The 15,455-nt window shown below is 36.1% G+C and overlaps 1 protein-coding gene across 1 annotated transcript in view; it reads left to right on the top strand.

The window, feature by feature from the left end:
* The window catches only part of ITFG1 (integrin alpha FG-GAP repeat containing 1), a 266,220-nt gene that overhangs the window by 188,759 nt on the left and 62,006 nt on the right, over window positions 1–15,455 (top strand). The window contains exon 13 of the mRNA XM_036751887.1: window positions 9,441–9,484. Within this exon, the coding sequence (XP_036607782.1) occupies window positions 9,441–9,484 (44 nt within the window). The remainder of the gene's footprint in view (window positions 1–9,440; window positions 9,485–15,455) is intronic.

Genomic DNA, 15,455 nt, shown 5'->3' with positions numbered 1-15,455 from the left:
TAACCTGGCTTCCATAGCAAGAAGCTGTGTTTTTGTATATTGTCTTTAACAGTCCTTGTGTATAACATAGACTATTATCATAGAGTCATAGCATTTGAAGATATTTCTTCTATATATTTGTTATCTCACTGATTAAGAGTATTTCCTTCAGTGGCACATAGCACTACCCATCAGTGTCCTCTCCATTCTGTATTACTTTTGTCCATGTCTGCCCATAAATTCTTCACAAAAAGTCTACTCCGTGTACGTGGGGTAATCCTCTAGATGCCAGAAAATTTGGGGGAAAATGTTGAATTTCACATTCTATTAGCCATGTTGTTCTCTTATTTATACAGAGATAACCTCTCTACTTCATATAGCTCCAAGCATAATGTCAGGCAAATTAAGCATTTTAATTACAATTTTATTTTACTTAATTCTGTAAATAACTTACCCTCTAGAATAAGTTATATTTTATGCATTACATTAATATTTTGTAAATAAAATATTTTTAGACAAACTAGTGGAAATAATACTCGAACAGGAAGTCATAAGACCTAAGTTTTACTCAATTGTGTAAATCAGTCAATCAACAAACATTTATTAAATACTTGGTGTGCGTAGGCACTATGCTAAGTGTTAAGGATACAAAGAAATACAAAAACAGGGTCCTTGCTCTCTAGGCGTTCACATTCTAATGGGGAAGACATATGCAAACAATTATTTCCACTTGACTAATCCACTGTGTTACCTTAGGCATGTGAACTTCTTTCCTCTGAGCCACAGTTTTCTCAGCTGTTAGATGACAGTGCTAGACACTGTGACTGTGAAAGCACCTGGGATATTGGCAACCACTTTTGTAATAAACTACCTAATGGATGTTATATAAATGCTGAATGGCAAAGCTGTATTAGAATTTCTGCCTAGGAATGGACAAAGAGAGCTACTTTTAGAACACTGTTAAAATCCGAAATCACATGCCTGTGAATCAGTTTCATCTTTCCATGGCTGTGCTGCTAAAGAAATGAGGCTTAGAAGCTATGTGGTTTGGCAGGGGTTAGCTGGTGCTTCAACCAACAGTGCCTACCGTGAGCCCTAAATTGTTCACTATAGAAGGATACAAAAGAAATAAAAGAAATTGTCTCCCTCTCCACGAATCTTAGAATTAAAGTCAATTTTGATTGGAAAAGACAGGAATTATGACCTGTTTCTGTAATGTGTCCAGGATTTTCACTACCCACACCCCTGCTGATCCCCTATAGAACACTGGGTTCTTTATATATTTACCACACACAAACATAGTATGGTTCTTTCAATAAACTCATAAACATGTATGTAGAAAATGTAGATTTTTCCTAAATGGTTGCACAGTATTTGAGGGTGGGCTTTTAATAGAGTAGTAATAGAACAGCTTTGATGATTTTCATATTCCTCTTTCTGAGTAAAATACAGTCAGTGTAGCATATATGAAATTCTGATCCTAATATCACCTGGGAAATTATATTTCTACATTTATTTAATAGAATACTGACACCTCAGTTATTCATATCCTTGACATTATAAAGTTTTTAAATTGTAATTTAGGGTTGACATTTGAAGGGAAGCTATCACAATCTACCCTTCTACTCACTTTCCCCAGTCATCAAAAAAGAAACTTTTGGGAGGGGGAGGTCATAGAAGAGGGAAGGAGAGATTTTGCATCCTCCTTTTCCAAGTACTTATTAGCCCTCTCACCATTCATATAGCCACCATTCTAAATGGCTCTGATCACCTCTCATTTGAATTCTTAATTACTTAGTCTCCATGCTTGTCTTCTCTCCTCATTCCAATCTATTTTTTACAAAGTTGCCAATATAAAATTGCTACAGCATAAGGCTGACCAGGTAGGTCACTGCCCTACTCAAAGACATTCAGCTACTTTCCATCACTTGTAGAATAAAATAAAAATTCCTCAGCGTAGTATTTAAGGCTTTACACAGTTGAACTCCTACCTATCTACCCAAATTTATTTCATACTACTCCACTTCATTAACTCAACATTCTAGCTAAATTGAATTATTAGACATTTTCTGAAAGGGCTATCTGTTCCTACTAGACTACCCCATAAGATTGTTGGGAAAATTAAATGAGGGAGTGAGAAAGAACTTTGAAAATTATAAATCCCTACATAAATATAAAGGATTATTATCAATAAAGGGTACATTGAAGGCATTTAATAAGTGTTGGGTTGAACTGAATTGAATCAAATGACACATTCTTAAGACCATCCAAAATCTATGGATAATTACTGTTGTGCATAAGTCTAGAGAAGGAAACTGAGCACCAGAGAAGGGGATGGATTTGCTGAAGGCTGTACAGTTAGTAGCAGAATTGTGATTAAAATCAAGATCTCCTGATGCCTGTTCTCATATAGTTTGCAATAAAATATGCATCACATCACAGAGAAGATCTCCCCACCGTATGTAGATGCTCGGTGTCCTTCCCAAGAAGGAGCGCAGTCCTGAAATATCTCATAGGTTATCCAATTTCCATAGTTTTAATCTGTATGAAAATACCATCATCAGGTAATTAATTCATGATTATTAGAAATGAATTGAAGTTGCCTCTTTATAGCATAGCAACTGAATCTCCATTTCTAATCCCAGTTTTATTTCAGTTTCATTAGCATTAAATGATGTTAATTAAACAGTCACCCATATTTATCAGAGTGGGAAAAACTTGTATTCACCTGCAAGCTGCCTCCTCTTTGTAATTTACTGATACATCTTACTTAAATGTTGAAGTTAATTGATGAAAACTTTCTTTTAAAAATAAGGATTATGTTCATGCTAAATAAGAAACCAAGTCCAACTCAGTATATCCAGGGATTTTTAATGGCACATGAGTTCTTTGAGATCATTTAGGCATCCAGTATTGATTCTTCTAAAGGATTAATAATACTACCAATGGTATGAACAAATGAGTGAGTTCACCCATGGCATTATTTTATTACAACATCCAGCTCACATTCTTCAGTATCTTCAAATGAATATTGTTTGTGACAGATGATCGAAAGCAACATCAGACTTCTCTTACTGGCCAGGTAGCCCTGCTGTGTGTATAATTAACCTTTATATATATAGGATTCCCATTAGAGTGAAAGTAGCTGAGCTTGTGTTTCTTAGCTGGTGTTGATATGGAATAGACTTTTTAGGTTTTTCTTTTCTTTAGCATTCACAGATTTCTAGAAACCATTGAAAGACCTTTTTTTAAAACTAATATGATACCAATGGGAAATATGTTATCAAAAAGGAATTTGATGTCTGTCTTCTAACAAATATAATAATTGATAACACTTTTTATCAATCACTTACAATGTGCCGGGGTCTGGGGATAGAGATATAAAGAATGAAGTAATCCGTACTCAAGTTGCTGTCAGAGTATAGTTCGATGTTATGCATTTCACAACTACGTTGATACAGTTTTGCTTTTCCTTTGTAATGACCTTTTATGGCTGACTTTTAATAATTGATTCTATTAGAAATGCTGTTTTGTCCTTGGGGTTTCGATTCGATTCAGCAAATGTATAAAGGCACTAGGAATACAAAAACAGTTCCTTCCTCAGTGAGCTTATGTTCTGCTAGAGAGATATCACTTACATATACCTAAATAAGCAAATACAAAGTAATTTGAAAAAGGAGAGAGCACTGGCAACTGGGGCAACAAGAAAGGCAATGCCAAAGAGGTGACACCTAAGGTCTGAAACCGCCAGTAATTTCTGACAGAGATATAAAAGCTGAGTTGGCAGAGTATCTGCAAACTTGCATTGCACTCAGCTCAATCACAACTGTATTCAGTGAAGTTCAGTTGGTTTTTTTGGAGTGACTTCTTTTTTTGTGGTCTCCCGAGATGTTTAATTTTTTTAATAATATTATATTTTTCCCAGTTACATGTAAAAACAATTTTAACATTAATTTTTTTAATTTTGATTTCCAATTTTTCTCTCTCCCTCCCCCACTTCCCCTCTTCCTGAGATAGTAAGCAATTTGATATAGGTTATACATGTTCATTCCTGCAAAACATATTACCATATTGGTCATGTTGTGAAAAAAGACACAGACCCAAAGAGAAAAAAAAAAACATGAAAAAAATACAGAAAGTACAGAATAATATGCCTCGCTTTGCATTCAGACTCCATTAGTTCTATCTCTAGCATTTTTCTTCATGAGTCCTTTGGAATTGTCTTAGAACATTGTATTGCTGAGAACAGCTAAATCATTCACAGTCGATTATCATACAATATTTCTGTTACTATGTACAATGTCCTCCTGGTTCTGCTCACTTCACTTTGCATCAGTTCATATAAGTCTTTCCAAGTTTTTCAGAAATCCACCTGCTCATCATTTCTTATGGCACCGCACTATCACATTATAATCATATACTACAAGTGGTTCAACCATTCCCCAATTGATTGGCACACCCTCAATTTCCAATTCTTTGCCACTACAAAAAGAGATGCTATAAACATTTATGTACAAATATGACCTTGCATTTCTAAAACCAATAAAAAAAATTTAACTAGGAGCTGGAAGACTTCAGAGAAGGTAAGGCTTAAAGAGGTAGAAGAGGGAGGGTGGGCATTCCAGGGGCAAAATATAACTTGTACTGGAGATTGCTTTTTGAATTCAAAAAAACAGATAGATTAACATGAATGTAGTATTCTTTAAGGGAAATAATACAAAATAAGGCTAGAAAGGTCAGTTAGAGCCAAATTATAGAGGTCTTTAAATGCCAGTTTGAGGTATTTGTGTTTTATTAAAGAGATAATAGAAGCTAATGAAAATTGTTGAGTGGTGGAGTGATGTGGTCAGATCTGTATTTTTGAAATACGATTTGACAGCTATGTGGAGGATGGATGGGTTGGAGAGAAGAGAGACTGGAGGCAGGCTATTATAGTAGTCCAAGGAAGACATGATAAGGGCTTGAACTAGGATGGTGGCCATGGGACTTGAAAGAAGGGTAACATATAAGAAAGAGGGTGCAGAAATAAAATTGATAGGATTTAACAACTGATTAGATGAGGGGAGGGAGGGGGAGAGAGAGAGAGAGAAGAATCAAAGACATTACTTGGAGCCTTAGATGACTAGAGTGGACAGGTTTAGCGAGAACAATAATGAGTTCGGTTTTTCACACAATAAATTTGAGGCTTCAAGTGGAAATTTTCAGCAGTTGATTGACAATCTAGGACTGAAATTCTAGAAAGAGCTTAGGGTTGGATACATAGATTTAGGAACCATCTGCATATTGTTAATAATTCAGCACCCAGGAATCAATGAAACTAATGAGAGAAACAGTAGAAAGAAAAAAAGACTCAATACAGAGCCTTAGGAACCACTTGCTTAGTGTACAGAAAAGGAATAATGACCTAGAAAAGGGGCCTAAGAAGGAACAGTCAGACAGATAAGAGGAAAACCAGGAAAAAACAGCATTATAGAATCAAAAGGAGGGTATAGCAGATAGTTTTAAAAGTTACATAGAGATCAAGGAGGATGAGGCCTCAGAAAAGGTCATCAAATGAGGAAATTAAATCTCTTCAGTCAAGGAGAGACTTGAGGCAGGGTAAATAATTAGGAAGCTATTACAATAGCAGTTGATGAAGACCTAAACTAGAGTAGTGGTTGTGTGAGTAGAAAGAAGGGGTAGGATAAGAGAAATTGGGCAGTAGAACTGACACATTTTGGCAACTGATTGTATATATAGGGCAGGAGAAATCAAAGATGACCACAAGGTTGTAGGAGTTTGAGTAACTGGAAAGGTGGTGATGCCCTCAACAATAATAGGGAAGTTTGAAGGATTAGTAGATTTGGGGCAGAAAAGATAATGTGATGATATTTATGATCCAGATCAGAATTCACCCATGACTGTTCTTCTGGGTCACTCACTCTGAGATGAGATGGGGCTCTTACCCACCAGTCACTGCTTCCAAGTTCACAGCCCACTATCCTTGCCATAGCCACTAGGTGATCTGAGGGTAGGAGGTCTGGGCAGAATCTCCTTGATGGCACCTGGCAACTGCTCGGGGAAATGGTTAGTTTAGGTTATATCTGCCCTAAGAGGCTAACACTGGGCTCAGGATCATGAAGCTTGGGGCCTTGCACAGCAGAGGGAGAATGGAATCGTAGAATATTGGGTGATATGGACATATATAGGTGTGTGTTGAAATAAGTCCATGACCTTATAATTCATTAGAATCTGTCTATAAACCCTCCCTCTGATGATATACCACTATCCCCACTTTATAGTCTCCATATAATTTTAAGAGTCCTAAAGGAAGGCTGCAAGTATGTTGAGTGGAGTTTCTGTGAAGGATTTCTAAAAGCATAAGGACAGTTGTCCAGGAGAAGAAGGTGTGGGTGGTTTATAATCTGTCCTTTCCCACCTCAGTGAGATCCCAGATCCATTAAAATCTAGCATCATGGGACTCTGAGTTTACAAATCTTTTCTAATTATGCTGCATCAGGTACATAATAAGCTCTTGATATAAAAACAACAATCTCTTCCGTTTTAGTGCCAGGAAAAGTAAAGCCCAGGCCACAAAAGGTTCTACTGCCAAAGACAGAATGTGAATTTTGCTCATTTTTTCTCAATGCTGCCATGTTTATGCAGGAGCAGAGTATCCCCCAATGCTAACTAAAACACATTTGTTTTCTCTTCTTGCATGATTTCTGTATTCTCTGTGGTAACCCAGGAGATTTAGGGAAGTAGATTAGTCCTTCATCACCTGTTATAGTAGCTGCATGAATGTCACTGAAAAGGTCAAGCACTTTTATAGCTGAGACATTCATTTGAGCACAAGTTAACCTTTATGATAATAACATATTTAGGTGTTCTGACCTAATTCTTAATTAAACAACATTCTCAATTAAACAGAGCTCTCTTGCTGACATTGAATTAATTTTTAAGGAACAGGTGGTTCCTTTTGGAATTTTTTTTAAAAGTCTAGGACCAGGTAAAATAATCTTCAGTGTTGCATTTATATTCTGTGGACAGTTTTTCTTTTACCACAAATGTATTGATTCAAAAGCACTTTATAGCTAGAGCTGATTTCATTAAATAAATTCTGTGGGAAAAGAAAACATTGCTTTAAGTGGGTATCTTAGTATTGTGATCATGTCACCTTAAAGTTAGAATTAAAATACTAGCAGAAAAAGACAAATCCGGTTCCAAAGTCACTTTTTGAAAAGAAATTACTTTTATAAGGCAGGACTTAGCAGTAAATATTTTTGATTGTATCTAAAATGTTGCTACAGAGGTTCTGATATTCTTGGAATTATTTCAGAAAGGTAGTGCTAATCCAATGATTTATTAATTTTTCATATATCTTTTAAGTAATAAAGTTAGGATAATTTTTTTCACTGGTGCCACTGAAAGTGAAGATCAAGAGACCCCAAAGGAAATTTCATGGACAGGAACTTTAGGGAGAAATTTAACATATTAATAGTGCTTGCTCACATCTTGAATTATCATGCTGACTGCTGCCACCCTCTCTTAGGGTTCACTTTTTCATTCCTCCATTCAATAAACATTATTAACTGTCTGTCATGGTGCCTTGCACATCTCTTTTTTATTTTCCTGTCAGTGTGGGGAGCTTCCAGGAATTTATCTGTAACTTAAAGTCTTAGTTATCTAGAGCACTAAGAGGTTAAGTGACTCCCCGTGGTCACACAACTAGAATATTCCCAAAACAAGATTTAATACCTAGTTCTTCCAGAGGCCAAACTAGGACCTCCATGCATTAATCCATCGTACAACTCATCTTGCACATAGTATGTGCTTACCAAATATAAGTCCTTTACAAGTAAATCATTTGATCCTCACAACAATCCTGGGAGGTAGAGGTTATTATTATCCCCATTTTACAGTTGAAGAAATTGAGGCAGACAGAGGTTAAGTGATTTGCCCAGGATCACACAGCCAGTAAATGTCTGAAGTTGCATTTGCATTCTGTTCTTTCTGACCCTAGGCCCAGTACTCTTTGCATTTTGCATTGAAATAAGGCCCTGTTATGTACATAGCATGATAATAATTTGGACAGTAGGTTTCCTATTAGATTTTTGGGCAGGAAAATGGCATAATGAAATAAATGTCATAGGAAAGTGAATCAGGCAACAATACTCAGTGTATACCAAGGATAGTCTAACCTTAAACAGTAATGTGGTTTGGCTGTGAAAAATACTCAACATAGGGTATTGGCAATGTTAGTGGAGATCTCCAGGTAGGTCTTTCTGGCTCCAAGGCTCGCTGTCCATTATTTGATACTGAGGGACATTCTACGATTTGGACTTAGTAATTCTGCTCTTTGCTTTTACAAAATCCAAATCAAGTTTGGGAGCTTATCTTTAAACCATTTTTGTTGTTATACTTTTGTCATGAGCATAAGGAAGTAAACATTTAACCTGTGGATATTTATGTGTTAATCCATTAGCAAGCTCAGTAACAAGGAACAAAGAAGTCAGATAAATTTAGGTGAAGGCTCTGTTTAAAAAAAAAAAAAAACTTAGTATCACTCTGCTAAGAATTAATAATGTAACAATTTGTATGCTAGCTAAGTAGAGTTTTTCAATTTTCACATTAATTAATTATTAAATAATTTTTTAATTTAATTAAAACAAATGTTTTCTTTGATATTTATTCATTCACCAAACAGTTTTTAAGTGCTCAATGCCTTTTGAGTAAGCATCTGATGCCTTCCCTCATGGAAGGTGTTACTATGTCAGAGAGAACAATGATGACCTAACTGATTGAATTTAATATCTAATATATGAAAACTGCATATGTCTTTTAGAGGCCAAGTATTTTATTTTGTGTTGAGTGGGGTAGGAGTCGTGATGATATAAATGAAAAGAAAGTAAGGTATGATGTTATATACTATATTTGTTATGCTTGTATATATGTTTATTCCCTTTTTCATGTTTTATAATTGTATTCTGAGTAATAATCATTATACATGTGTATATATATATATATATGTATATAGTATTTGGCCACCTGAAAGATTAATGGAAAGGTTCATTTGAGATATAAGATATTCAATGTTCTCTTTGCTATTTTTGGCATCTATTTTAATTTGTTTGCATTTACCACCTCCCTTGAACAGTCTCAACTGAAATTAGACTAATCAATTGAAAAACAGAAAAAATAAGCAAATGTCATATAATATTGCAGTGATTAAATGTCTTACCTACAGACTTTGCAAAGCATTCATCAACTTGGGCAGGTCAATAAAAGCCTTTGAAATATTAGTGTAAGGTAGGCAGTAGTAATTTCACCTGCTCAGATCTACAGGAACTAGATTTGTTTCTGCTCATGATTGTAAATCAATATAGTACATTCATGGATTTTAAAGGAAAAATAGAATGGATTATAAACATAGACTTGCCATTATAACAATAATAGCCTGGTTTTTTTTAATTTTTCAACAGTTCTCAGTGGTCTCTGTTCTAATGACTGCCCTCGTAAAATAACAGTAAGTAAAATCAATTATCATTTGTAAATATTGGTATGAAAATGCTGTCTAGAATAGCTCATTGATACAATAATTTAAGATTTGAAAAGTGCTTTTCATATGTTATTTCATTTTACCCTCACAATAACCTTGTGTGGTAGGCACTATTATTCCCATTTTTCAGGTAAAGAGATCAAGACTTAGAGAGAGATAAAGGGAATTCCCCAGGATCACACCAATGACAAACTAATAAAATGGGTTTGTCAAATGGTGATCAAATTACTACATAATAATAATTGCTAGCATTTGTATGGCAATTTAAAATCTACAAAACATTTACTTATATTATCTCAGTTCTTCCTTGCTATACCAAATATACCCCCACCCCAACTCTTTTTACACATGACAAAAGTGAACCCTAGAGAGGTTATGGGATTTCCCCAGGGTCCTACATCTAGTAAGTATCCAAGGCAGGTTTTGAACCATGGTTTTCCTGACTCTAGATGTAGCATCCATCCACTGTTCTATCCAGAGATGATGCAAGTTTTCCCTGGTACCGAAAAATATCCTACCTTACAAATAAATCACTTTCTTTCCCTACTGTAGAAATATTAGAATTTGAAGTGAATAACCAGAGATGCGTTAATTTCCTTCATTGTCTAGCAACATATTAAATTGAGTGTCCCAGGAACCAAAAGAAACAGTTGTGTATACTTTTTGTTGCACAGAGAAGAAAATTTTCCAGTAAACAGGTACTGATTAGCATAATCATACTACCTGTGGAAAGGTGCCCAGAATTTCGCTGTCTCCATGATATGTAAAGTTTGTCAGTAGTTTTATACTTAACTGGGTTCTGCTTTCGTTGGGTCCTAGATACAGAGTCATAAGGGACCTCTGATCAGCTGGATGCCTATTTGCCAAAAAAAGAAAATTGGGCCCAGAGAGAAATGATGAGTCCAAGTTCACACAAATGCCCAATTTGAGCCCAGGTCTTCAGGCTCAAAATCTAACATGTTTTCTACTCTGTCCTTACTCTTTGATCTTTTTTCTTCTAATTTTTAGCCAGTTCTCTACTCATTAGCACATCCATCAAAAGACGAACAAAGGGAAGAAGAGGAGGTACAATCCAGCCAGTTGGATGGGTTGCCTGCTCATTCTCACAAATGAGTTCATGATGAGAAAGTCTGTAGCTTTCAGACAAGCTGTACTGAGAGTTTTTCTCTTACTCTTTATCTATTTCCCTTTTTCCCTATGTCTCTTTATCTATTTGCATATATAAAGTATTTCTCCCTTATGCAGACCAGCCTCCAAATAAACCTGAACACTCTCAAAATCATTTTGAAAGTCATATCAGTAAAGTCCAATTTGCAAAGCTGCTCCTAGATTGATTACTCTGACAGTTTAGTTCCCTTAGGCTTCTCAGCAGTTGATACATTTGCCTCCCATTTATCCATTTATGACTTTCTTTGAGGTTCAGATCCTGTTGAACTGCCCTTCACATTTTTCATTTTCCCTCCCCAAAGATACCATAGATCACAACTAAAGTGACAGGCTCAAAGGTGGGAAATGCACAACATACTTCCCCAGTGTTCTGTCCATCAAGTATATGCCCACTTTTGAAAATTATTTACATCCTGAGAGTTTGCCTGCTTCATATTGATTTCGACTTCAGAGTAATTCCATCATGCTACAAAGTGTCATCACACTAAGTAAGACCCTGAATAGTAAATCACTTCCCTCCCCCCAAAAAGCTGGTGTACTGCAAATTTATTCACTACTGGGTTTAGTTAATAAGGTAGCTCTCCTTTTTTATTTTTACTTTTTAAGGTATGTTTAATATTTTATATTTCCCCAATTATATGTAGAAATAATTTTTTAAATTTTGAGTCCCAAATTATCTTCCGCCCCTCCCCCCTCATTGAAAAGATGAGCAATTTGATATAGATTATACATGTGCAGTCATGCAAAACATATTTCCATATTAGTCATGTTGTGACAGAAAAAAAAAACAACAAAAAAAAGAAAAATGAAGAAAGTTTATAAAAAGTATGTTTGGATCTGCATTCAGACTCCATCAGTTTTTTTCCCTGGAAATGGATTGCATTTTTTGTCACAAAGTCCTTCAGAATTGTCTAGGATCATTGTATCGCTAAGAATAGTTAAGTCATTCACGGTTGATCACCATACAATATTACTGTTACTATGTTCATTGTTCTTCTGGTTCTGCTCATTACACTCTGCATCAGTTCATGTAACTCTTTCCAGGTTTTTCTGAGAGCATCCTGCTCATCATTTCTGTAATGGTGTTCCATCACAATCATATACCACAACTTGTTCAGCCATTTAGTCATGGACGTCCCCCCAATTTTCAATTCTTTGCCACCACAAAAAGAGTTTTGTACATATAAGTCCTTTTGCTCTTTTTTATCCCTTTGGGATTCAGACTTAATAGTGTTATTGTTGGGTCAAAGGGTATAGATGATTTTATAGCCCTTTGAGCATAGTTCCAAATTGCTCTCCAGAAAGGTTCAGTCAGTTCACAATTCTACCAATTGTGCATTGGTGGCTCAATTTTCCCATATTACTTCTAGCATTTGTCATTTTCCTTTTCTGTCATATTAGACAATCTGATAGGTATGGGGTGGTAACTGAGAATTGTTTTAATTGGCATTTAATTGGCATTAATAGTGATTTAGAGCATTTTTTCATATGATTATAGAAAGATTTTATTCATCTGAAATCTGACTGTTCATATCCTTTGACCATTTAACAGTTGGGGAATGGCTCTTATTTTTATAAATTTGACTCAGTTCTCTATATATTTACGAAATGAGGCCTTTGTCAGAGAAACTTGCTATAAAAATTTTTTTCACAGTTATAATTACTATGTATTTCCCTCCATCCTATTTTTTCCCTTTTATCCTACTCTCTCTTCTTTCACCCTGTCCATCCTCAAAAGGGATTTGTTTTTGACTGCCACCTCCCCCAATCTACCCTCCTTTCTATCATTCCCCTCTTCTCTTATCCCTTCCCCCCCCAATTTCTTTTAGAGTAAGATAGATTTCTATACCAAACTAAGTGTATGTGTTACTCCCTCTCTGAGCCAATTCCCATGAGAATAAAGTTCAAGTATCCCCCTCATATGTAATCCCGCTTCCCCTCCTCTGTAAAAGCTGTTTTGTGCCTCACTTATATGAGATAATTTACCTCATCCTACCTCTCCTTTTTCCTTTTTCCCAGTGCATAACTTTTTCTCACCCCTTGATTTTATTTTTTAGATATCATCCCATCATATTCAAATACTTCTCACTGCCCTAGTAATGAGAAAGTTCTTAGGAGTTAAAGGTAGCATATTCCCATGTAATACTGTGAAGTTTGACCTTATTGAATCCCTTATGATTTCTCTTTCCTGTTTACCTTTTTATGCTTCCCTTGAGTCTTGTATTTGAAGGTCAGAATTTCTGTTCAGCTCAGGTATTTTCATGAGGAATGGTTGAACGTCTTCTATTTCATTGAACGTCCACATTTTCCCTTGAAGGATTATACTCAGTTTTACTAGATAGCTGATTTTTGGTTGTAATCCTAGCTCCTTTGCCCTCCAGAATAGCATATTCCAAGCCCTCCCTCCAATCCTTTAATGTAGAAGCTGCTAAATCTGGTGTTATCCTGACTATGGCTCCACAATATTTGAATTGTTTCTTTTTGGCTACTTGCAATATTTCCTCCTTGAGCTAGGAGCTCTGGAATTTGGCTATAATTTTCCTGGGAATTTTCATTTTGGATCTCTTTCAGGAGGTGATTGGTGGATTCTTTCAATTTCTATTTTACACTCTGGTTCTAGAACATCAAGGTAGTTTTCTTTGATAACTTCTTGAAAGTTGACAACTAAGGTCTTCTTAAATTATCTCTCCTAGATCTATTTTCCAGATCAGATGTTTTTCCAATGAAATATTGTGCATTTTCTTATTTTTTCATTTTGTTTTATTGTTTCTTGGTGTCTCATACAATCATTAGCTTTCACTTGTCCAGTTCTAATTTTTAAGGAGTTATTTTCTTCATTGAGCTTTTGTATCTCCTTTTCCATTTGGCCAATTCTACTTTTTAAGGAGTTCTTTTCTTCATTGAATTTTTGTACCTCTCTTTCCATTTGGCCAATTGTACCTTTTAAGGAGTTCTTTTTTTTCATCGGTTTTTGTGCTTTTTCCATTTGGCCTATTCTGTTTTTTTAAGGTGTTATTTTCTTCAGTATTTTTTTTTGTACTTCTTTAACCAAGTGGTTGACCCTTTTTTCATGATTTTCTTGCATCACTCTCATTTTCCTTTCCCAATTTCTCTTGTACCTCACTCACTTGATTTTTAAAAACCTTTTTGAGCTTTTCCATGTCCTGCGGGCAATTCACATTTTGCTTTGACACTTTGGATGTAGGAGTTTTGACTTTGTTGTCTTCTGAGTTTGTGTTTTGATTTTTCCTGTCACCATAGTAATTCTCTATGGTCAGGATCTTTCTCTGCTATTTGCTTATTGTTCCAGCCTATTTCTTTACTTTTAACTCTTTGCGAAAGTGGTGCTCTGCTTCTGGAGTGGAAGGGGCATTGTCCCAACCTTCAGGTTTTTTTGTGCAATTGGTTACAGAGCTAGTTCTGGGGGTTTTCAGTTCTTCCAAGGTGGTATGATCTAAGGAGAGGTTTGTTTACTAGTCTTCTGGCCTGTGCTCTGTGAGCAACCACAATCACTTTATTCTGCCCTGGAACTGGGACCAGGGTCCCTAGTTCCCTGTGGCCGCAAACTGTAGCATACTAGTGCTTCTTCTTGCCCTGAGGCTGCAACCCAGATCCACAGATAGGCAATACAACAGAATCCTGTACCCAGTGCCAGTAAAGGGACCCCTATAATCTCTTTTTGACCAATCATCTCACCCCCTCCTATGTATATTCTGAGAGCTGCAGAAGCTATTGCTGCTGCTGTTGCTGCTGCTGCTGCTGCTACTACTACTACTACTAATTCAGTTACCCCTAGGCCTCCTGCTGGTTTGTAGAAGTTCAGGCTATGCTTGTGTTCCATTTTCACCTTTTTGAGACAGATATTTCTTGCCAACCTTCTAAGTTGTCTTGGGCTTGAAAATTTTCACCCCCTCCTTTTGTGGGTTTTGCTACGCCAGAATTCATTTTGAGGCATTATTTAAAGTTATTCGGAGGGGAACGTGAGAGAGTTCAGGCAAGTCCCTGCCTTTTCTCCACCATCTTGGCTTCACCCCTAAGATGACTCTTCTACTGACTCTTATGTCATGAGTCAGTCTAGCTATACTTTAGGAAAATCTGATTTGTTGTAGGATCCTTTCCCTAGGATTTTACATTGCTCCATAATGAGCTAAGATTGGCAAATTAGGTACTACACCATTCTTCCCCAAACAAGTATCTAGTATGCTTCCCATCCTGTTTAGCATTACTGGTTAACTGGGCACAAAGAGAATGATGAAATTCTTACAGGGGGAGCTAACTGAAAAGTCTTCAAATATTCCTTTGTAATCCCTGAGGGGAAAATCAGCCCTCCCCTTTATGTTTTCAGAGGCATCTTGATGGTCCAAATCAATTGTTTCACCTGTTGCTAAACCCAGAGTGTGCATGTAGCAAGACAAAATAACTCTTAAGTCTTTGATGCTTTCAGTCACAGAGATCTCTAGGGCTTTGTTTTCTTTAGCAGCTCATTGATAAATTATCTCAAAACATTTTCCTTCCTTTGTTTTGTCCATAATCAAATGAATCCTTTGGCTTGATTGTTTTCTTTACTTCACAATGGACATAACTTATGTGTATGATAGTTGGGCTTGTCATAATGTTTCCAAAAATAAGATTCTTTCTACAGCTCAAAGCCTTTCTCTTGTTTATGATGATCACACTCCACTATGCTGAATTACAGTAAAGAGAAAAGCAGTGACTTAGATACTCTCTTCTATCTGCCCTTTATTTCTATTTGGTTTTCTTAGTCTAAGGG

This window comes from Trichosurus vulpecula, chromosome 3 (genome assembly GCF_011100635.1).
Source record: "Trichosurus vulpecula isolate mTriVul1 chromosome 3, mTriVul1.pri, whole genome shotgun sequence".
NCBI classification, from domain to species: Eukaryota; Metazoa; Chordata; class Mammalia; order Diprotodontia; family Phalangeridae; genus Trichosurus; species Trichosurus vulpecula.
Note: the sequence above shows the minus strand (reverse complement) of the source record. Positions and strands in the feature narration are given on the sequence as shown.